This window comes from Dermacentor variabilis, chromosome 1, assembly GCF_050947875.1.
Source record: "Dermacentor variabilis isolate Ectoservices chromosome 1, ASM5094787v1, whole genome shotgun sequence".
Lineage (NCBI taxonomy): Eukaryota > Metazoa > Arthropoda > Arachnida > Ixodida > Ixodidae > Dermacentor > Dermacentor variabilis.
In genome coordinates this window covers 73950021-73972702 of record NC_134568.1, presented here as the reverse complement: position 1 = coordinate 73972702, position 22682 = coordinate 73950021, and the positions used below count along the sequence as shown (strand labels likewise).

Sequence of the window (22682 nt, the reverse complement as noted above, 5' to 3'; positions counted from 1 at the left end):
TGCTAGTCATCGACAGAAAATCATCACAAGCTGTCAGAAAGCAAACAACACAGTTGGCGAGACATGGAGATGAGTTCTCACACAAGCATATTTAAGATGGCAGTGGGAAGGGCTAGAAACGATTTTTGTAACAACCGTAGGGAAGGAAATGCGCGCAGAAAACTGTGCAATTTATCAAATACAGTGAGCCTTACCAGTGAGATAAAGGCTGAAGATGGTGCCCCATTGAGACGATCGGTAGCAAACACAACCAAGTGTAGTGCCCTGTGATAGAAAAGGATCATACGTAATACCAGCCAGCGATGGTGTGTACTACAGCACCAGATTCAACCGCATCTTCACCAACCAAGCCTGCAAAAGAAGCGTGTCAGACTGAGACGTATTTATTCAAGCAGTCTATTCCTCATTGTGTTGACCCACTGTCCTCAGCAGCACCACTATCTGGAAGTAGGCAGGCTCCCAAGCCCTGCAGCAACCTTGACAGACGAACACATCTGAACGCCTTCAGAGCAAAATCCCATGCAGCCAGCCCATGGTTCCTGAACTAACTGAACTGCCTACAAAAAAGCAAGTAGAGACAAGAATGCTAGCAAGTTCTACAGTATCCTTCTCAACTACACCCAAGACTGCACTGCAGAAGCCTTTAATTGAGCATGAACAATCGAGGCTTGATTCACTAAGGGAACAACTTTGTGTTAATTGGACCCTTGATTTAACAGGGATAGGCGCGCGCTAGTTGGTGATCGATATTGGAATGCATCATGTAACCGCACAAACAACAAGGGACAAAGAAGGAAGCTTACTGTATAAAAATGCAATCTGGCAGCTGCGTAATTAGCAGCTCTTCAGTGTCATTGAGCGATAAAGAGTTCAAATATTTACATGGAAATTTGTGCGCCACTCACGCCCGCATGCCAACGTCGGGTGATGGTTGTCTGATGATTAGCAAGTGTGATTATGATACATGTATAAATGTGGGATTTCCCGGAGTAAATCTCAGTTGAAGATCCGCGCCTGTCTTGTGTGTTTCCTTCTTTGTCCCTAATTGTTGTTTGCGCAGTTACATGATGCATTCCAAAATTTGGACCCTTGAGCGAGTGCACAGAAAATAGATTGGTGGGAAGCATGTATACAAGTCCAGCTGCATATTTGCATTCAGCAGCAGAGTCTACCAAGCCTTCAAAAAAGCTTTGGTGAAACCAGGCCAGCTCCGCTTTGATGCTTTCCGGCAGCGCGTTAACCTTGACTTCCTTGAGAAGCCGGATGGCAGTCTGCAGTGCCTTTGCAATTTGTACTTCGTGTTTGTTGACGTTTAGCGCGTCGTTATCATCGTGACATAGCATTCTCGACAGGAAGGTTACGAGTGCAGTGTTTTCGAGAAATCAAACGCGGGCAAGACAGATGACGATTATCGTTGTGGGAGTCCAAGATCAGCCCCCAAAGGGTGCAAACTTTTTTAAGAGTGTAGGCACGTGTAGTTGTCTGCGTATTTCTTTGTAGTCTCCGCCTGACGACATCGTCTCCCCTTGGAAAACCGAAGCCTCTTGTTAAAGCGAAAAGGCTTAGGTGGGTTAGGTTTTGAAACCGAAACCAGTACTCGTCGCAAATAACCTATCAGCATCGTCGTTGTGCACGCGCGCGGACGCACGCGCTTCAAGCGGGCCTGGGCCTGGGTCCACGCATTCCGTCTTCCGTGCCCTGCTGTTCGGACGCTGTTTCAGAGCTGTGTGCATCGCCGAGGGGCATTCATATATTGGTAAGCTAATCTTTTATTTCACACGCCTCTTGCACTTAGAGTGCTGCAGCTCTCCCCCCCTCCATGAAGTTAATCTAGGAAGTTCTGCTATTACCGCGAAACTTGAATTTATGGAAGCAGTGACAGTTTTGATTCTTTGTTCCTTCCGTGATCGATCGCCGGTGCCATGCTGAAGTATGATCCAGGGTATCGCCTTTGCCTTAAATTTACATATCTAGATGGTGTCATTCAGTGAGTGTAATTTTTCGCGATCGCACATGAATGTAATCTCCTGGCGAATGTGTAGTTTCGTGGTGTCTCTGACGCCGCGGTCTTAGTGTGCGTGTGCTGTCCACGCACGCGCACTTTGTTAAGGCGTAAACTGTCTGCGAAACGTTTTAGTCGCTTCAGTTCTCGGAAGGGTTTTAGTAGACATTCCAATCCGCCTAGCTGGCGCTAAATCGTCACCGCGTTGGGCAAAAAATATCCCTATATATTACTTGGGCAGATTGGCACTGGAACGCGTTCCTAAAGATGGCGTACGCTCTTTTGAGCACGATCTCAAAAGCTTCTTTCTCGTATTTGCCCGACCTTTGTGCGCATATGCGAGAGAAAAATATGGAGCCTCGGTGTATTTTCCTTCTTGATGCTTGATTGTGCGCGATCGAGCACGATCGGTGTTCCCTATCTCGGTCTCGATTGGGTCCTTTGCGCAAGCTCGAGCCATTGCTATCCAGGAATTCGAACGCGCTCGATCGAAAGTGCCTCTTATATCACTGGTGTGTAATTTGCACAGACGCAACACTTATCGAATGTATATATCTGTTGCGTCTCTAGATGCCGTGGTTGGCTGCCGACGATTTAATAGACTCAAGGAACAAGGAACATATTAACAGACAGGCGTTCAGGCGTCGGGGCGAGCGCTGGCGGAGGCGTTCGATCCGTGAGGCGAGTTCGTGCCAAAAGCGCCAGTGCCTTCGCGCGCGCACTTTCTTTCTTTACTTTTTTTCTTCTTTTATTCCGTTAGCTCGCCTTACAGCATCAAAAGGAAGTGCGCACCTCATCGTTGTCTTCTTCTGGCGACTTATCATTAACATAATCAACATTTAGATGCGTATCTTCTGGGAAAAAAAAAACCGAGGGCACCTAAGCATGCACTTATGACAGAAATGTGAATGTGAAGGCATTCATGTCCAGTTAAATGCCGCTGAGTGGTCCTTTGAGTTATGAACTCCTCGTGGGCAAGTGAAGACATTGAGGCACTTGGCCAATGGCTCCTAGCTTGGCAAAAGGCTGGTGTGCTTCGAACTGTGACATAATATGCAACCTTGCCCAACTGCCATAGAATCTAATGGGAATCTTGGGTTGGCACGTTATGATTTGGCCTTATAAACTGAGGCCATGCCGAGGCACAGTTAGAACGCAAGCGATAGCCAGCGTGGAGAAGGAACACGCGGATAACACAGGCGTCCAAGAGCAAGGGTGATGGGGCGTCGCGACGATGCCCTCTTCCCTCGCGCAACACCTGGCGCATTAATGTAGAAGCAGGTGTTCCCATGCCCGCTCTGATCCGCCGAGGTGCGCTCGTGATGAGGCATCATAGCCAGTGAGAATTTAGGTGCCGTTTTAACACATCGCATTAAGAGCCCCTTGTCGCAAGAAATCCGGTGCGTGCGTCAGACAGTGTTTTGCGAAAAATCATTCCGAACCACAACCATGTAGGCCCTCTGCATGGCTCGGAGGCGTTACTGTACTAATTGAATGCCTCAAAGTAAAGAGTCAGAAAAATCAAAAAGTGCAACCTAAACACAACCTACAGACATGATAGCGTCAGATTGTAATTTGAATATACCAGAAAACATAACTATGTTACGAGGAAACTCAAACACAAACCCCTTTTCCAGCATTTCTACCATTCATAGAGCAGTGCGGCCCGCTTGGTTCCTTGCAACAACACCATCCAGATGTCACTCACCTCCACGCATCCGCAAGAAATTTGTGGTTGCTGGGAAGTGTGACAAGCAGTCAGGGATCTTTGAGTGCTATCGCATACCACTCTTAAAGGCGAAGCTTAAAGGGCCCTGGAAACGGTTCGGAAAAATTTTGTAGATGCGTAGGATACAGCTAAAGTTAATTATTTGCACCACAATTCGTGTGAAGAGTCTCATATTAAGAGAGCTACGGACGATTACAAGTTACCTTCCACCATAGCCATGCATTTTGTACTCAACTCGTTCGCCTAGCGACCGGGGCTAAGCTCTGCCTTCACTGGCTCTGCATCGTGATGGCACGTCGTGTCGTCTACTTCCTGTTCTCTAGGAGTGAGTGCGTCAAGCCTCTCCAACCTCTCCACCAGTTGCTTGACAGTTGACCCCAAACGACAGCTATCAAAGCAGCGTGCATTACGAGGATTCTGTTGAAGTGCCGAACGTGTCTGGTATTCCGGTAACCACAGGCGAGCTGGGCGTTTCGATGGAACAGTGGAGGTATAAACTCAAGCTGGTGAAGGAACTTTAGCGTAGACGTACGTGAGCTGCCTGATCGGTCTCCACGGTCTAGCCACCCATTGGCGCAGAGCTGAACCAGCCAATTGAACAAAGCGTTTATATTGCTCTAACCAAGTGTAAAACATTTTAAACATTTACAAGAACAATGTGTTAATGATTACGCTCCTGCAAAAAATTTACACCAGCAGCAATGAAGAATGCGCTTCGTTACTACTACAGTGTTTGGTAGAGCTCTGTGCCACCAGGTGGCTGCACCATGCAGACCATTCATGTTTGCGCTTCTACTCATCTCGTGAAACAGCACGGTCAAATGGCCAGGCCCTGTCCCCTTGCTGTTGCGTTTACCCGAATACCGGACTCGCGAAACGCTGTTGTGGTAGTAATCTTCCGGTGTAAATTGACGGCCGCAAACGCGCAAATCCTGGCACCGATCAGGTAGCGACAGTACGATGCGCTGCAGCCACTGCGCTCGTCTGCTGCCTTGTAGAGGGACACGATGTCGCAGCTTGACATATTGCCAGTTGCTACGTTTGCAGCCCACAACGCAACAAAGTCGAATCATGGTGCTCGCGAAAAGACTGAGACCGACTCTGGTCGCGGAGCTCTTTTCAAAATGGAGCACGTTGTAACACAAGCAGACGATGCTTGCTGTGTGCCGGAAGCGCTTAAGTGTAGTGAGAAATTGTTCTTGTGCATTCTCTTTGTTATTTTCCTTTTATAGAAACATTAACTAACGTTCAAACTATTACAAACAACATTTGTTCACCATAAAGTTGGAAAAATTATTGATGACGCGCCCTGGGAAACCAGTCGGATATCTCGCCCTACTAATGTCATTAGGGAAAAGGACATCAAATGGGTAGGGGTGGCTTAAAATTCAGCAGAGTGATGTGCTGCGATCGGCAGCGATGTACATTTTTAAAATCTTATAATAAATTACATGCTTTTTGCGGAGCACTTAGATGCATCAATTAATGATCAGAAGGACCTACTCTAACAACTTCGTACATTTGTACAATATTGTCAAAATCGTTTCAGGGTCCCTTTTAGCGCCCTCCAAATTTTTTCGCTTGTCCAGACAGCAGACGCCGGCTTTTTCGCTCAAAGGGTCATTTGATGCTTTCGAATAAAAGAGAAAAAAAAATGCATGTACACATGCATTATTTAGTAGGCCAACTTTAATTGGAACTTGAATGGCCTCTATGAAATTATCTTACCTAATCCCCCCCCCCCCCCCCCCATTGGATTCGTTTAGAATCATGGCAAGTGCCTGGTTCATATGTGTTTGTTTGTGAAGTTATGGAGATATAGCTTCCCCGCGTGAAAGTTTTCAACTCCCTGCAGCGGGCCTTTCGTGCTCTTTCTTTAGATGTACCCCAATTTGTAGCAGAAAGTTATGAGTGCCATCTCGTCTAATTCGCCATCAGGCCCTTCCTGCACGATAATTTCGTATTTCCTCTCTCAGTGGCTCCCGTATATGTGTAATATGGTTGTGTGTTAAATGGATGTATTCATTTTGAATTTGATTTGATCATTGAAGTGCACCAAGTACCTAGAATTGAGAGAAAAATTACCATATTTACTCGATTATAACGAGCCTTCGATTATAATGTGCACGTTAAGTTTTCAGACTGAAATTGAATATTTAATGTGCTCTTGATTGTAATGTGCACGCAGGTTTTCGTATAATAGTACAAAGAAAAAAGTACCAACTGTAGTACCCTTAAATTGTTCTCCCGCAATATATTTTCATGGTAAGAGAGAAATAGTGATTTGTTGGCACTCAAAATAATTTTATTTCATTTTTGCCACAGGCACCTTTCGTCAACGCTGAGGTGGGGTTAACGCTGTTCGAGGTGCGATTTGAGATTTGGATCCACCACACGTTTCAGTTTTTGTTCATGCTAGATTTCAATGTGCACATAATGTTAGCTAATTTTTCTGAAAAAAGTGTGCTTTAGAATGGTGTAAAAAGGGTAGTTTGTGCAGATCGAATGCTTGTCAAATTTTTATGCTGTACATTGACTTCCTGGTACAGGCTACAGGGTGCATGTTTTTTTTATGCTATAAAGAATTTTTACTAATCAACTGTGGCAGATAACACAATTCTAGTCCTTGAGCTGAACTACTCAAAGAAATTACTTGCACAAGAAATCAAAATCTATAATCGGTTAAGAAAATTGAACTAATTAGGTTTTTATCTAATTACTTCAATACACGTATTTCAGTTTGCAAATTGTAGCCAGTGAGTTTGCAAAGTGTATCCACTTGGAACGAATTTTCGGGATGACACCAGTTTTGAGATATTAATTCCCAAAAATGTACAACAAAAAACATGAGTGTTCCATTTATTTTTGTGCTTCAGTGCATAAATGGCATGTTCCTTAAAAAGTGGGACAACAGTGCATTTTTCTGCAAGTTTGATGGTATGTGTATCTAAACCAATGCCATCCTCAGAATTATTTCCTAGCGGATATGCCTTGCAAACTCGCTACAATTCGTAAATTGCAATGCGCCATAATGTAATTAGTTCAAAACTTAAATTAGAGATGGTTTTTAATTGGTCAGTTATACATCTCAATGTTTCGTGCAAGCAGTGTTCACCTCAAGTAACCCAGCTCAATGACTAGAATTATTCTGTTGCCACAGATGTTTTCTAAAGAATTCTGTATAATTTAAAAAAAATGGCATCCTGTATACTTACCCATTGCGAAAAGTACTATCTGACATCTTTATTGCATATTACTTTATTAGTTTTTGTTCTGTCTCAGTAGTTACTTCCTTTTTTTTTACAATATTGCTATATCTTTCCTTTCTCTCTATTTCATTGCGCTGCACTTTTTTCACAGTTATTAGACATTTGAGGTGCTCCCAGGAAAGCGAGGAAGTTGCTATGTATGCGGCATTTTCATTCCCCCTTTGGTCCTCCTTTATTTATACAATAAATTGTGACTACTATGCTCTGCCTTTTACTTTCAGTTGTTTTCAAACTTGTAATGGCAAGAAGAAATGAATGGAAAAGCTGTTTGACGCACTATATATAATTAGCCTTTTTAAACTTTATAGCACTACTATTTTATTGTTTTATTCGATAATTGCTGGTCACGTTGCAACATTATGGTGCTGGATTTCCTTCAACATGCGACAAATCTTTGGTTATTATGAACTTTTTTGATGCAAACAGTTCAAAACGTGCCAAATGCAAGAGGAAAAAAACAAGACCATAGGAACGATGAGACACGAAGAAGAACAATCAATCAGTCCAGTCAACCAAGTTTATTCCACACAAGATTTTCATCATTCCTATCTAACTATCCATCCTAGCTGTCACCAAATGGAGCTTGGCTTCTTGGCGTAGGGAGTGGTTACGAGGGTTCCTTTACATGGTCACGAAAGTAAGGAGAGGAAGGGCGTCACAAACGGCTTTCACATTTGCCGGTCAGCCTGGTATACAATTGTTGCGAGTCACGCAGTGACCGTCTCACCGAAAGCTGGATGAGCAGCGCACCTGTCGTTCTTTCTGGTTTTACTCTGCGCTTCTCCACATTTGACACTGGGAGCTTGGTCCGGTCCTCTGCTGTTGCTTGTCTCGGAACATACCGCGACCTTCTCTCCTCTATTAACTCCTCTATTATCATGTAAAGCTTTTGGTGAGATGATCAAATTGCTGCTTTGATCTCCACACCCCCTCATTTTCGTATGGGACGGAACCCTTGTAAACACACTCTACGCCGAGAAGCAATGTTCCATTTAGCTTGCGCTTTAATTTATTTGCATTAAAAGTTTTTGTAACTTATGATTTCTTCTGAATCCGGGAAATTTATGCCTGATATACTATGATTGTGGACACTAACTACTAATAAAGCAAAGAATAAATAAATAAATAAATAAAAAGAAGTGCAAGACAAGTTGTTGCAGTTCCACTGTAAGGCTCAGTGACCACTCAATAAATTCTTCTGACTTTGATAACTACAGCTGAAGATAATGAAACTTTTAAAGAATATACTACCTAGTGGATCATCTGGATGCATATTTTTTATTGTTGGCATTGGTTGCATGATTGTAAAAAATTCTTCCTGCTGCAGTGTTCACCTGAAACCTCCTGCCAGCTGCCATGTCCACACAGGATGATGACACTGTGTTGGGCACTATGTGTGAGCACCTCAACGACGCCACGAGAGCCGACAAAGGCACACCTCTCACCAGGATCCAAGGCATTCTTTCCCAACTTCCACCATCAGTCCGGGGCCGGTTAGGTGCAACAACTGAAACCATACGGTTGGTCAAAAGTCCGCCAGGCCACAGAGCCAAGTATCAGGCCACTTGTATAGAACTACTAAGAGAAATGGCAAATACGAGCGATCCCACGCCAAAGGAGGCAGTGTACCGACCAGGTAGTGACGGCATAGGAAATGGACTTCGTGGTACAATCCAAGCCATCAATCTAAGCCATGCATATATATTATTCGGTGAAGGCAATGAAGAGCATGCCTACTTTTTTATTGATAACGTTGACATGTCCCTGCTTCAGCCAGAAAAGAGCCTGAATGACCTGTTTAGTGTCGGGGACAAGGTTCACTTTGATGCCCAGCCAAATCCAAAGCCGACCAGCTACACCAAGTGGTGGGCCACCAATGTCAACAAAGTGCAATGTGCCGAACTTGTCCAGGTCAGCGACAGCAGAAACGAGGCTTTTCTATCCAACAACGATATCGCCGAGCTTCTGCTTGACCCAAAGGAGTTCTTTGCGCGGAGGAAGCTGTTCGGCATCAAAGGCGCATTCTTCCCGAACTCCAAGATTACGGGTCTGGTGTCTGCTGTTGAACCCAACGTCATGGTGCTAATGCCAAACACAGCAGCATACTCCAACGGAAGGAAGATAAGGTCATTGAGTGAGCTGTTCAAGGAGAGTGCTGTCCTAGAAGATGTAGATGCCTTTGTAGACGCCATCGCAGTAGAATGCGACATGTGGGTAGCTATGTTCACGTGGACTGGTGAACGGCCCGAGCACTTCCCTGTCGAGCAGAGCGAAAGCGCGTTTCACAACGGCCTCGCTCTTGCCATGAGCGAAATGCCCACAGGCACTGGTGACCTGGAAGCGGGAGATCTCGGCATCTTCAACACACCTCCCAAGTTCTGCTCCGCTCCCAACATTGCCCATTCGATCGGGGTTTACCCGCACAGCAACCTCAAAGCTGTGAACGACAACAGCGCAATGTGCGAGGTGCAGGAGCCGGAGGGATGCAGGAATGTGGAGTTCTTCACATTCTACAAGAACGTGCACGTGCCCCTCCTAGGTAATTTCAAGAATATCCTCCGAGAAAACGACATCATTCGAATTGACATGGTCGGTACGGTTGGCGGGAAGGTAGAGGTGTGCTGCCGCTTTGTGTTGCAGGGCGAAAGGCCTTCAAACGTGCATCAAACGAGTCCCTCAGAGTCTGGCCCGCTGCTGAAGGCCAGGGTGGTGCAGCAAGTCATCCCTGTAGCACCTGGCAAGCTCAGCGCACTGCCGTAAGTTGTGGAAAGGTTGAATGTGTGGTTCAAACTGCATTTCTGTCGCCATTTTAAGTTATGTGAACCTAGTCTACTTGCACAAACCACGACCGAATGCTAAGCACAGCAGAGCACATTTCACACATAGCAGGCGAACGCTATGAAGGCTAGAGCAACTTGTCTCACTGCTCTATTCGTGACCAAAAAATAGTGCATCACACACGAAATAATTGATAAATATGATGCTACTATGTGACGTGGGTAGCATCGTAGATCGGAACCTCTTTAGCACCGCAGCGTTGCCTGCTAGGTGTGAACGTAGCATACCGAACATTTAACGTTTCATTTCTGCCGTTAGCATCTGACATGAAAATGCCTCGAATTGTCTGCACAGGCTATACCTTTGTCCTTCACCCCATGCATACGCAGTACATGGCTGGATGAACTGCAGTCATCGGAGAGCTTTAGCTGTGTTTTATGTGGCCTGTGAGGCAGGTTCTCTGGTGTGGGTGCTGTAATACAGGCCTAACATTTTGTTGTCTTTTCTGATATATCTAAACATCTTTGACTGAAATCTGTCTGTGAAATCTGAGTCTGTCTGTGAATATGTTCGGTGTGTGTTGAATCTGAAGGTGAGCTGTGAATCTGAGCGACAGAACCTATTTGAGTGAGACAATAATGGAGAAATATCTCCATCCAATTTCTAAAATCAGAGTCCTGTTGCGATGGCAATTCAGCTTCTTTCTCAGAAGCCAAATCGGCCTCGAGATATCGTAACTCTGATTTTTGAAACATGGATAGAGGCTTTGCTTGTGTTGTGTTACCTTTTTGCATACCCCCCTTTCCCTCTTTTTATTAAAATGTGCAATCGATCAGCACAGCAGGCCCACAGGTATAGAATTACGTAAACGGAATGAATAAAGTTGCATCTTTACATATAGCTGACTACACACAACCAAAAGCAGCTAGCTGCAATGCATATTTCTTTATTTGGGGCATGGCTGTATACGGTGAACCACTGTCTCACGGCTATGGACAAGGAGGGTTAGGCAGTATTCCAAGCTGCAACCTTGCTGACATCCAGAAATCGAAAGCTAGCAGTCTGCCTCCAGGACTCAGTTGCTCCAAATGGCCGTCGGCAGATTCGCTTGGAGAGAGATTGGTTGACAAGGAAGATGATGAGCTTGGCGTGTGTTTTGATTGGTGACATACTGTAGGGGTACATGAAAAAAATGCATGCTCTCTGGGGCGTCATAATTATTTCAGTGCAAAATATGAAGATGAAGGCAAGAAATGAACTGAGAGGACTATGCACTGGCTATTGACTGATGCTTTATTGAAAGAAGCATTTTATAAAGATGCCAAGCACCTTCTCACACATGCTCACCATAATGACACGCTATCACACCACTATATATCTAACAAACATACAGTGAAACCTCGTTAAACCGTAATTGGCCGGAGCTTGGAAAAAGTATGCATTAAACGGTAGTACTGCGTAACCGAAATAGCCTGAGATCGCCCTGTTACCTGCGAGAAACGAAACTCAGAGGGAGTGCGATAAAAGGGCAAAAAACGTGCAGTATTTATTCATTTCGCGTGACAAAAGTCTGTTATTTTCGTTTGATGCCGCAGCAGCCTAGCAACGACGACAAACTGCCTTAAGCTCAGCTAACACTCGCATGAGGCTGACGTATAATGTGCAGCTTCTGGCACTGTCGGGCCTGAATCGCCCGTGCTGTCGCTTTCTGTGTCGTGCTCATCACTGTCATTAGGCGACACTCTGGCAATAACAGAGGCAACAATAGCGAAAAGATTATCCTCGAAAAGTTGCACCTCGTAGCCGACATCTTTTCGCAGTTCCAGCAGCACTGCCAAGCATCTTCTTCTTTGCATTCGAAATGCCACACACCGTTGTCAAGAGCAGATTCCTCGTGCGTGCCAGCACCGATATTGTGCCACGCAAACGATTTATAATTTTTCTTTTATGCTGAGTGCCCGGGGTGTGTCTGAGCTCCGTGAGCTCCGGCAGGACGTGAGTTGTAGCTTGCACGACACCACAACACAGGCCACCACTAGCCATCCGCAACGCTCTCTGGCTCGGCACCGAAATGATGTTGTTGTTACGGTGGCTTCACCCTCCCAGGCGCCTTCTGCGTTTGTGCTTGGAGGCCGTTCTGATCTCTGAGGCTTGTTCTGCTTGGCTGACCTACTGCCGTGATTGTGCTACAAGTGCAAATACTACGTGTTAACCGATACATATGCAATAAGCTGGTACGGTTTATGCAAATACAAAACGCATCATCTTCAATAACCACTGAGTTTCGGACTTGACTTTACTACATTTAAAACGATACTGCTGTTTAAGCGGGTACAGGTTAACAAGGTTTTACTTTATCTGCATCAATATAAAATGCTTGTTCCAATAAAGAAACGTCAGTTGATACTCAGTGCACAGTGCTGTAGCTCCGTGTCTCCCCTTCATCTTCGTATTTTGCGCTTTAAAACTATGAATCAATACCTATTATTCCATTCACTATTCTGTGGCACTTATCTTGTCCCCAAGCAATAATCCTCATCCATCTTGCATGCATTTCCTCTCTTTTAACACTGCTCATTATCCTTTCAACAATGCTACCATAGGCACTTGACGTTCCTGACCTGAAAGTAAAGGGCACACAACATTAAAAAAAGCCAAGCAAGGTAGACGGCATTTATTGGTTTGGGACAAGATAAGCCCCAAAGAGTGCTGACTTTTAGAGTGCAGTCACTGTTCCACATTTTTTTCAGAATCAGAATCTTTAAATTCGTTGTAAAATTTCAAGGTTATAGTATAGGTAGTAACATACAGACAGTGTAGGATTGATTATGAATAATGCGAACCTCATGAGACCTCTTGTTGTTTGTAATGCACATTGCCTGTAATACTTCTCAAAGTTAGCTCGGAAGAGATGTGGCATATTCGTCCAGGATATAAAGTCTGGCGCTTGCGCAACTGTGTGAAAGTGGTTCGAGCTCATTTGTGCCATCAGCTTTCCTAAAAATTGGCACTAGCTTGATCTATACCATTGCGTAGGCAGAAATGACAAAAAGCACCCATGAAGAATGTTTCAAATACCGCGAGTTGACGAGGGAAGCCATGGTGTTGAATGTTCATCTTTGTTTAAGCAGAGAAAAGCAGCTTTTACGACAAGAACATGAATTGACAGTCATTTCGTTATGTCTTGTATAGTGGACGATATAACAGTGGACTTTGTTAACGGAGGTTAACTGGGTTTATTAAGCATGTAGTGTACATGAATTGATGTAGTTACATGGAGGTACAGAGAGAGTGTTTTGAGACGGGGCCGCCAACCAGCAGGAGAGGAGCGGGAGTGCCAGACGCAACTTAATATGTCGTCTGCTCAGAGTTCATGCAGGAGGAGGGCTGCCGTGACAATGGGAGCGGAGGTTACAGAAGGGGCGCGTGGCCAGTGTGCAACACTGCACTTGCAGGATGGTGGCACCTTCTCTCGAGCCTTGTAACAAGAGTTACTTTCTCCGTGTGCGTGGAGATGCTGCGATCAGCATCTAACTGTGGTAATTAAACTAAAAAATGGGTTTTTCACATTGCTAACACAGCAGTCAGTAAGAACCGAACTTGTGAAGCAATTAAACAGCTCACTTGTCTTTTAGTCTAAGGAGGATATGGTGTCCACGGCAAAGGAAAGTACCTCCTCGCCTGTCCTCATGCATTCTCTAATATTTTTTAATGTTGTGTTTCAGTAAGCGGCCCATCACTACCCTCGGGTCCTGCCACTGGCAATGTAAGTGGTAGGACAAGTGACTTTTGACCTCTGGGCACAATATTTTATTTTACAACATACAGATGGTTTGTAAAACAGACAGGGGACGAGGCAGTCAGAACACCAAAATGGAATAACAGCATACACTGGAATTTTGATATGTTAAAGAATGAGATGCTAGAAAGACGCATTTACAGCGTGCAAAATATGGATGAGAAATTTGAAAACTAGCGTGGAAAGCTCCTGCACTAGCATGTGCGAACAAGGACATGGACAAGAAAAAACATGAATTTACTTTGTCGTAGTGCATACTCATGCAAAAAAAAAAATTTAGAATAATGAGGAACAAAAATAAGTGTTCAGTTTTCTTTGTTCGTGTTTGTGTTGCTGTTCTTATGCTTGCATAAGAAATGAGAAAAAAAAATTATTTAAAATAAGGAGGAACAAGAATAAGTGTTCAGTCTTGTTTCTTCGTGTTTGTGTTGCTGTTCTTACGTTGGCGTAAGAGTCATGAAACTTCACCTACTAGCCTAGTTTCAAGTATCGCTGAAAGTTAACATGGTATGAGGCAGTAATGTATGTTTAAAAATGTTTGTTTTGGCACTAAAAAGAATCTAATGGTTAAGAGTGATTATTACCGATTGATTTTACTGTAAGGCTTTTATGATGGCGCTGTTAGGTCTTTCACAATTGGTTATTATTAATGAAAACGAAAGTAGAATTTCATTTTCTTGCTATCAGCACAAAGTGAAGTGGAAATGGGAACACCCTGATCACAATGCATGGTATACATCACTGCTCAGAGCTGTAGCCGATTTGTAAGCATGTATGTGCACGTTGGAACACAAGAAAAGTCATTGTTACTAATAGACTCTTTTGAACCTTGTTGAAAAATATTGCTCCTATTTTTATCGAATCTCGTTCTTGCCAAGTCTTATGTTCGGTTACTGCAACCACACAGCAAGATTTGCATGCTCAAGTTGTGTTAGGAAGCTATGGTCTAGGCCACGCATGGAAGACACATGTTGCTTTTTTCATCTGCTTCCCGTAAGCAGAGGCTGAGAGCCATGTATGACTACTTGCCACTGTGCTCGTACTTTGCTATGGTGTAATAGACTCTAACTGACGAGACAATATTGACATGAGCAATATTGATAAGAGCAATGTTGCATGTCCTATGATATTGGTTGTCACTGTTGTAACAGTGACAGCCATATGTGGATGGTACTATGACTGTTTTTGGGAGGAGAGGAAGGGTTCTTAAAGCATCACAAAACTGTAGTTGCAAAACCGTGGTACGTAGTTACAAATGTCACATCCTGCTATGCCAGTAGTTTGGCAGAACAGTGAACCTCAGTAGCACAGCATGCCAGCATAGCAGAGGTGAGGTGGACTGGTGGGACCACGAAAAGGGGCGTTACAGACAAAAGGCAAACATACACATCTGGCTTCAAAGGAAATTTGCAGATCCAATCCAGTGTTTGAACCTAAGTGTTGCAAACCTTGTTTGAGTTGGAGAAGTAGCAGCGGCGGTGAATGACACACATACAGCCTCAATATATATAGAGACATTTAGCGTGTCCACTATTCCGGCAAATGGGGGTGGTTTGGGTGGATTGCCGATAGATGAGGGCATAAGCTTGAGGGGCCTGAGCGGTGCAGCCACCTGGTGGCATAGAGCTTAACGAGACAAACATAGAGCTAAAATTGCAGTAACTTACTATGTTCGGCTTTGCTGCTGGTGAAAATTTTTGACACCGGCGCAATCGTGAACACGATTACTGTTACGAGCTGTTAGCTTTTTGTGTCAAAGCATGTGTTGATAAGGGTCGTATGCACGGAGGAATATAACAGATATGCATGTAAATACATTTAAGGCTTCTGCGCCCCTTGCGTCACAGTGGCACATGTCCATTCTGGGGGATTGGCGAAGAATGGGCAACATACCCCATGGCACATATCCAGTTACCCAAGTTGTGTACTTGGCAAGGAAGCACCTGTAGTGTGGAAGAAATAGAGAAAGAAAACTGTAATTTAAAACTGATTGCTTTTCTTCACGGTTAATCTTGTTTCACAGTTCCTGTTCCATGTACGTCAAAATGCAAACACATGTTTTGCAGGCTACCATGAATGGGAAATCCACTGCAGCTGGGCCCCCCCTGGAGCCTAGTCTATGTCTTCTCGGGCAGAAAGGACACACTGGTGCAAGTCTTTGACTCTTCCGCCATGGTGGAAGCCAGAGAGGGGCAGACTATCTGGGAGGTGACGGTCGTTGTGGACTGCTTCTACAGGGACGGCAGGACGGCCGTGAGCAAACTCAACCAAGTTCTCCACAAGGGGGACATTGTCAACATCGACTACAGCCTAACGTTGATATATCGAACAACACAGTGACTGCGAAATAGTTTGTACGTAGCCCGAATTATATTTATAAAATCATGTAAAAACGCATAAGGAACTTGCACAAATCAATCAATGAAGTAATCGTGACACAGTAATACTTGCTTGAAACTTGACACAAAGTATTTGTTTCTTTGGCTGAAGTACTGCAGCACTGTAGCTTGCTTCTTACTGGTAGCGACGTGCTTAACCATGGCATCCACAACGTAGTCTGAACGATCCACAAGCAATAGGCCGGTGCCTTCTATTGTGCCGCAGTAGTGACGTAAAAGGGCCAAGGCAGCTACAGCCTCAGTTGAAGTGGGGAGCAGGCCAATATCAGCGCTTGCATGATCAACCTCAGCAACGTCTTCGTTTGGCTGCTACTTCTGCTGAGATCTCCACGTCCCGAGTGAAACGCCCCCCTCTACACCGCGCCACATCCTCGAACACCAGAGAGAGGACCGGAGGCAATATGATCACCCGCACCCAAATTTAAACAGTCAACAGGCGAGGAGTTGGCGCTGACTTCAAACACACACGCACTTAAACCTACATACACTTAACTGTATTCACCACACACAATACACTGATGAATGCCCGTGGTGCGGTGACAGCCCAAATTTACTGCACATCACTTGGATGTGCCCAAACAGAGCGACAGATATAAATTCCACACAACTGAAAACACAAGATTTTAACACGCAGTGGGACGCGTGGCTTACGGACAAGGATCAGGATAGCCAACTGGCTCTTCTAGACCAAGTCTAGCGAGCCGCTAAAGCAAGTGGAGCCCTGGACTAGGGGCCCCACGGAGCTACTCTACTAACTCTAGAGGACACGCTACCGATAGGGCCCATGCACTGAAATCGCCGTAGCCTCCTCGATAAACTTTCTGCCTGTCAAGACGCCAAGACAACAATTGAGAGGAGCTGTGGGCAGAGCTGCGAACTGCCGCCGCTCATTTCACCGAGTGCCACCGATGTAAAGTGCCTCCGCAACTCTTGTCTGTGTGGTGGCCGCAATTGCGGCTGTTTTTAATTGCTGCGATGGTAGAACACCAATCCACTATTTGACAAGAGCCTCGTTTATAACGCTGCAGAGTACTATAGTAGTGTTTCGAATGCAGTCTCTGCAGGGTCGGGCGCGTTTGCAGCAACTGTAGCGTGAAAGTGGGTTGTGCTTTGCACGTACATAGCAGAGACAAAAACATGAAAGTTTATTTACTGCTGTTGTAGCGTTTGCAGTGAATAATTCATTGGTTACCGTAGGAAAGTGCAGAAAATATGGAAGTCGGCAAGTGTTCTTACAGACGTGATATTTTGCCAAAAAATGCTTGCCAGGATGCTCTATATAAAGCTGGAATTTCTTAGTGTGAGCCGGCCTTCTGTGCACTGTGATAGCATACTATTTTTACGACTTTCAGACGAGTTTTCTCCAGTTCTTTTGCATCAGACGAGTGCTGTGGCCTATGTAAATATTCATACCCAGAAAGCTTTGGACCTTCTACCATGTCCGTGTGGCTTGGTGACCAGGAAATATAGAAACAATTATTTAATGACCAAGAAAATACCGCATGCCTTGAATGAGCAAGATGCGAGTAAATATCTTATTGCAAACACTTCATTGATACAGTTCAGACCTACAAAGTACTGAGGGCTCGTTTTCAATTTAACATATTTATCATTCTTGTTGGTGGCTGCACTAGCATAGTTCACAAACAGTGGTTTGATAAATTTGAAACACACAAACTCAACTACGGTAAGTCCTTGTGGTGCTGGCTGTGAGTGGTCCTGCACTGCAGAAGGCCTCATTTAATTACTGCTGGTACTGCCACATTCAGCAGAGTCTTCAAGGGCTTGTCCAGTGTTGGATGTTCCCGCAAGGCAATATCCACAAACATTCTCAACATCTCGAGAACATATAAATCAGACTGGTACAAAAGCCCACCTCTGTACTGATGTTTAAATGATATTGCGCGACATAAAAACGACACGGACGTGAAAGAAGACGACACACCAAGCGCAAACTTGGTGTGGAAAGTTTGCGCTTGGTGTGTCGTCTTCTTTCACGTCCGTGTCGTTTTTATGTCGCGCAATATCATTTAAGCAATGGATTACCAACTTACCCGGAATGCTGCTCTCATTATGTACTGATGTCTTTGAATTGACAGGCTTTATCGTCGGAGAGCAACAGTCCTTTAACTCCACTTGTTCTCCGACCACGCGGGCTGCGTACGCGCCGACGTACACAGTTGCTGACACCTGTAGGCTTTGATATATGGGCACTGCATTTTGCTTCATGTGGTATGGCTCTTTTACAGCAATCTCTGTTCACTCCAAAGACTGCATGGGTAGTGAGGCTATTGGAGCTGGCAGTGCATCGACATGACCAAGCTCCTGCTTGTGCAAATCATTGGCGTTCTCCGAAGGAGTCGCAATTCCAGTCTTGTGGAGCTTTTTCAGCTCTGAAATGGCTGAACGCCCATCCAACTGGTCATCGCAACCAAGTAACCTTCTCAATGTCACAATCGCTCAATAGGGTCACTGCTGAACTTTTGTGTTAGCACAAAGCAGAAATCCTCTGAGCCAAGGAAGTAGTGTATGCACGCTACAGTGTAATATGTGGTGAGCAACAATGCTTCACAAATTTAATTTTTTAGGAACTGACAGGGTGAAGTAGAATTTTTCTTGAGCTCCTCGATGTACAATGGCAAAGTTACCTCCAACCATTCGAGAGGACTGTTATCAGCATCATCGTAGTGCCTAACATCGGGGCAGTCCTGGTGAGTGTACTGATGTCGGTAAATGTTCTTCATGAACAAAATTGATGGCCCTGCAGCAGCGAAGTAAGGGTGGCAGCCGTGACCTGCTTGCTCCTACAGGAAATCAAGAGCTGATGTCAGATCTGGAGCCAGCACTTCAACAGCTCACTTCACATTCATTTATTTTATATTGCTTGGAAACACATTTTTCCTGCTCAAATTTCTCACAGGCTTTACTATCCACGCCTTCTGCATCTTGTAGAGCTTCTTTAAATCAAATGATGAAATTTCATCATTTTTCCCAAAATCTCTTGGCAGAAAATGGGATCTTACGTTTTTCGATATGTGACAATAATCAAAGCTTAAAAACAGAAGCGTGTCACTGTCATTTGGATGTTCAATGCGGTACCTTAAAAAACTACTACACAAGACTCATTGCACTCACATTAAACTTGTGGTTGTCGGTTAACAAATAAACAACTTTGAAACGGGTGTCTTTAACCTCCTTCATAACATAGCAAACCAGTTCTGACAGCTGGAGGCCATTTGACTCTTGGTAAAAGAAGTAAGAAACTGGTATTCTGTATGCTGTAGAAGGTCCATTGATCAAAAAACAAAGCAAGGAATTTGCCAGTACAGGCTCACTTGGACTTCATTCTAATTCATGTCTACTTGGTAAACAAAGCAGCCTTCCAAGTTTATTATACTGTAGCTTTAGCTTAATCCTCATCTCGTCAACAATTACAGAGCAAACCCGGGACTGTGGTGCTTCAAGCTTATCACTCTCTGCCTTTTAACCGTGCTTTTATGAAGTCATTGAAGCCGGCATTTCCACAACTGCTCTCTGTGAAGTTCTGTAGTGTGTTTCTGCTGGGTAATTTAAGTAGCTTTTCTAGTCTAGCATGCTCGTAAGCTTTGCTTGACAGATGTCGACGCACTATGCAGTGTCTCACATCTTCTGTCCATGTTGGATTCTTGCGCTGAAAATTTGTAATTTGGTCTCGTAGGAAGACGTACGTGAGATATTTTTGCTTTGCTTGCTCTCTGACATAGGTGACGTCATTAAAATTGCAGTCTTGCATAACTTTACAGACTACACCATTACATCCCTGAGGTCTACGACAAGTCTTATTGCACCAATTGCAATAGATCCCTTAACGTATATCATCTACTCTGGCTGTGCTCGCAAGCTCACATAAACTACGAGCAAGACAAGCGCAAGTTTGAAGAAACAATCCGGAGCAAAGAACTTGCTCCCCAACTCTGGGCTGTCCAGCAGGTCCACGACGCCGCCAGGAAACTCAACCTCCCGGTTCCGTCGTGGGAGACGCCCACTGCAGGGGAGCCCAAAGCTCTCGTGGCCTGCAGGACCTCGAATAAAATTTATTTCCTTCCTTCCTTCCTTGCATAACTTTCTTTAGTTCCTTTTAATAGGAGTCTACTGTCTTATGGAGTCCTGTTCACTTCTTCAGGTCCCTGTGTTTTTGTCGTTACTGTATTTTGCCCTCTCTGTTGTAAGGAGGCTAACACGATGTTGCAACTTGTGTATCCTGGTCTGCAACTATTGCATGGTGATGAAATAATTCCATGTGTGGAATGTGACTTCTCCACAATGCAAATTCTTGTTCAACCTCAAGAGGTGGACTGCCTTCATTTCCACGTGGTGGCTCTTCTGCTGACATAGGCTCCTGAGAATCTTGCGTACCAAGAACTAGGGTCGACGGTACTGCTCATGCGTAGACGTAGGGTTCTGCGCATGCGCATTACCATTGCCTCTAGTTCTTGTGTACGCAAGCCGCTTGCGTCCCCTAATCTAAAACTCTCTATTGTTGAATACAACTCAAGTCTCCAGTGAAGCCCCACCCACGTCTTCATAACCGCGTAGTACTGTTTCTTGGAGAGGCTTAGTTCGTACTTTGAATTTTCCCTGTTACCTAAATAAGGTAGTAACCACAAAAATTATAAGCGCGCAATTTTACACGTTTTCACCCGTCTAATATAGTGGAATGGTGAAAGCCTAATTTATTGAACTGAAATAAAATGCTTACTTTGCTGCAACTCTTTATTGTCAAGTTTCATGAGCAAAACGGGCTCAGCAGTGAAATGAACTGTACGGCAGACGGTTCAAGAAGGAAATGCTCCGTCTCCATACACTTTACCCATGTCTGTTGCATACCTGATCGCTTCCACCGATGAAAAGACTCTTCAAGGACAGCAGGCGCTCCGGAGGTATCAAGTATGAAGCCATTTGAAAAAATCGGATGACTACGTACGGCTTGTATGCTTCTGTGATTGGCTGGCAGAGTAGCACAAATCCGCGTAGTCCGTGTACCTTGGTTGCCAAGTGCGTTTTTAAAACAATTTTTGTCCCACTATAGACACATAGATTTGAAAATTTAGGCTTGTTGGTTCGTGATCATCGGGTTGTATAGCGCACAGGCTACAACCACAAAAAGAAGGAGAAGACGACGCACACAGCCTAAACTAGGCACTCATTGCCCTCGAGATGCGGCGGCATGTTGCCCAATCTCGGAGACGACAAGACTAAGGTGGTTTTGTCGGAATCCGCCATGAGCTGAGGCTTGAGTGTACACCTGTGCACATGTTGTGGTGTTAGCTGTGCCACTTGCAGCCATATTCTGAAACGATGCACTTTGGCGATAGTTCGCACTCAGGTGCACGCTGATTGGTTGTTTTAGCCGAAGTGGATCGGTTAAGAATACGGCCCCCCTGCACTCTAGTATGGTGGTACGTAGTGGCACTATTAAAACCAAGGATCGAAACAGTTCATTGATCGAAACACCTTAACCGAGTGTGCCATACCTTTTCCTACTGTACAGATTTCCCTTCCTCCTTTTTGGTACTTTAAGAACCAACTTGAAGAAGAAAATCATCCCACCTGCGACTTCCATTCCCCAGACCTACCGGGATCTCAGTCAAGCAAGCATGAAACAGCAGCCGATCGCGTGTGGTCAGCCTAATAAGGAAGGAATCCCTGACCCAAGCCAACCTCCAGGTGACCTACATTGCCTTCAGAAGCTAAGCGCAGCGCTTATCGTGCCTTCATTCTTTAAGACTACATGCGTGGGCACACCACGAAGCCTTAACAAGAGCACTGCAAAAGGAAGCCTGGCTGGGGCTCTGTCTCTAATGGTGCTAGTCATCGACAGAAAATCATCACAAGCTGTCAGAAAGCAAACAACACAGTTGGCGAGACATGGAGATGAGTTCTCACACAAGCATATTTAAGATGGCAGTGGGAAGGGCTAGAAACGATTTTTGTAACAACCGTAGGGAAGGAAATGCGCGCAGAAAACTGTGCAATTTATCAAATACAGTGAGCCTTACCAGTGAGATAAAGGCTGAAGATGGTGCCCCATTGAGACGATCGGTAGCAAACACAACCAAGTGTAGTGCCCTGTGATAGAAAAGGATCATACGTAATACCAGCGATGGTGTGTACTACAGCACCAGATTCAACCGCATCTTCACCAACCAAGCCTGCAAAAGAAGCGTGTCAGACTGAGACGTATTTATTCAAGCAGTCTATTCCTCATTGTGTTGACCCACTGTCCTCAGCAGCACCACTATCTGGAAGTAGGCAGGCTCCCAAGCCCTGCAGCAACCTTGACAGACGAACACATCTGAACGCCTTCAGAGCAAAATCCCATGCAGCCAGCCCATGGTTCCTGAACTAACTGAACTGCCTACAAAAAAGCAAGTAGAGACAAGAATGCTAGCAAGTTCTACAGTATCCTTCTCAACTACACCCAAGACTGCACTGCAGAAGCCTTTAATTGAGCATGAACAATCGAGGCTTGATTCACTAAGGGAACAACTTTGTGTTAATTGGACCCTTGATTTAACAGGGATAGGCGCGCGCTAGTTGGTGATCGATATTGGAATGCATCATGTAACCGCACAAACAACAAGGGACAAAGAAGGAAGCTTACTGTATAAAAATGCAATCTGGCAGCTGCGTAATTAGCAGCTCTTCAGTGTCATTGAGCGATAAA

The 22682-nt window shown here is 44.7% G+C and overlaps 1 protein-coding gene across 5 annotated transcripts; it reads left to right on the top strand.

Moving 5' to 3' along the window:
- The first annotated feature begins 1301 nt into the window (after nt 1–1301).
- On the top strand, nt 1302–15977 carry LOC142579507 (uncharacterized). Of its 5 annotated transcripts, none has more exons than XM_075689790.1 (5): nt 1307–1756; nt 4055–4190; nt 8328–9756; nt 13504–13544; nt 15644–15977. In XM_075689790.1, exons 3-5 carry the CDS (start codon nt 8357–8359, stop codon nt 15691–15693), a joined length of 1491 nt encoding a protein of 496 aa, XP_075545905.1. In that variant the 5' UTR covers nt 1307–1756; nt 4055–4190; nt 8328–8356; the 3' UTR covers nt 15694–15977. The 5 variants fall into 5 exon arrangements, with proteins under 5 accessions (XP_075545916.1, XP_075545905.1, XP_075545897.1 ...); XM_075689821.1 differs by lacking the exon at nt 4055–4190 and having other exon boundaries at nt 1315–1756; nt 8328–9539; nt 9641–9756; nt 15644–15714; XM_075689782.1 differs by lacking the exon at nt 4055–4190 and having other exon boundaries at nt 1311–1756.
- Nucleotides 15978–22682: the final 6705 nt, after the last annotated feature.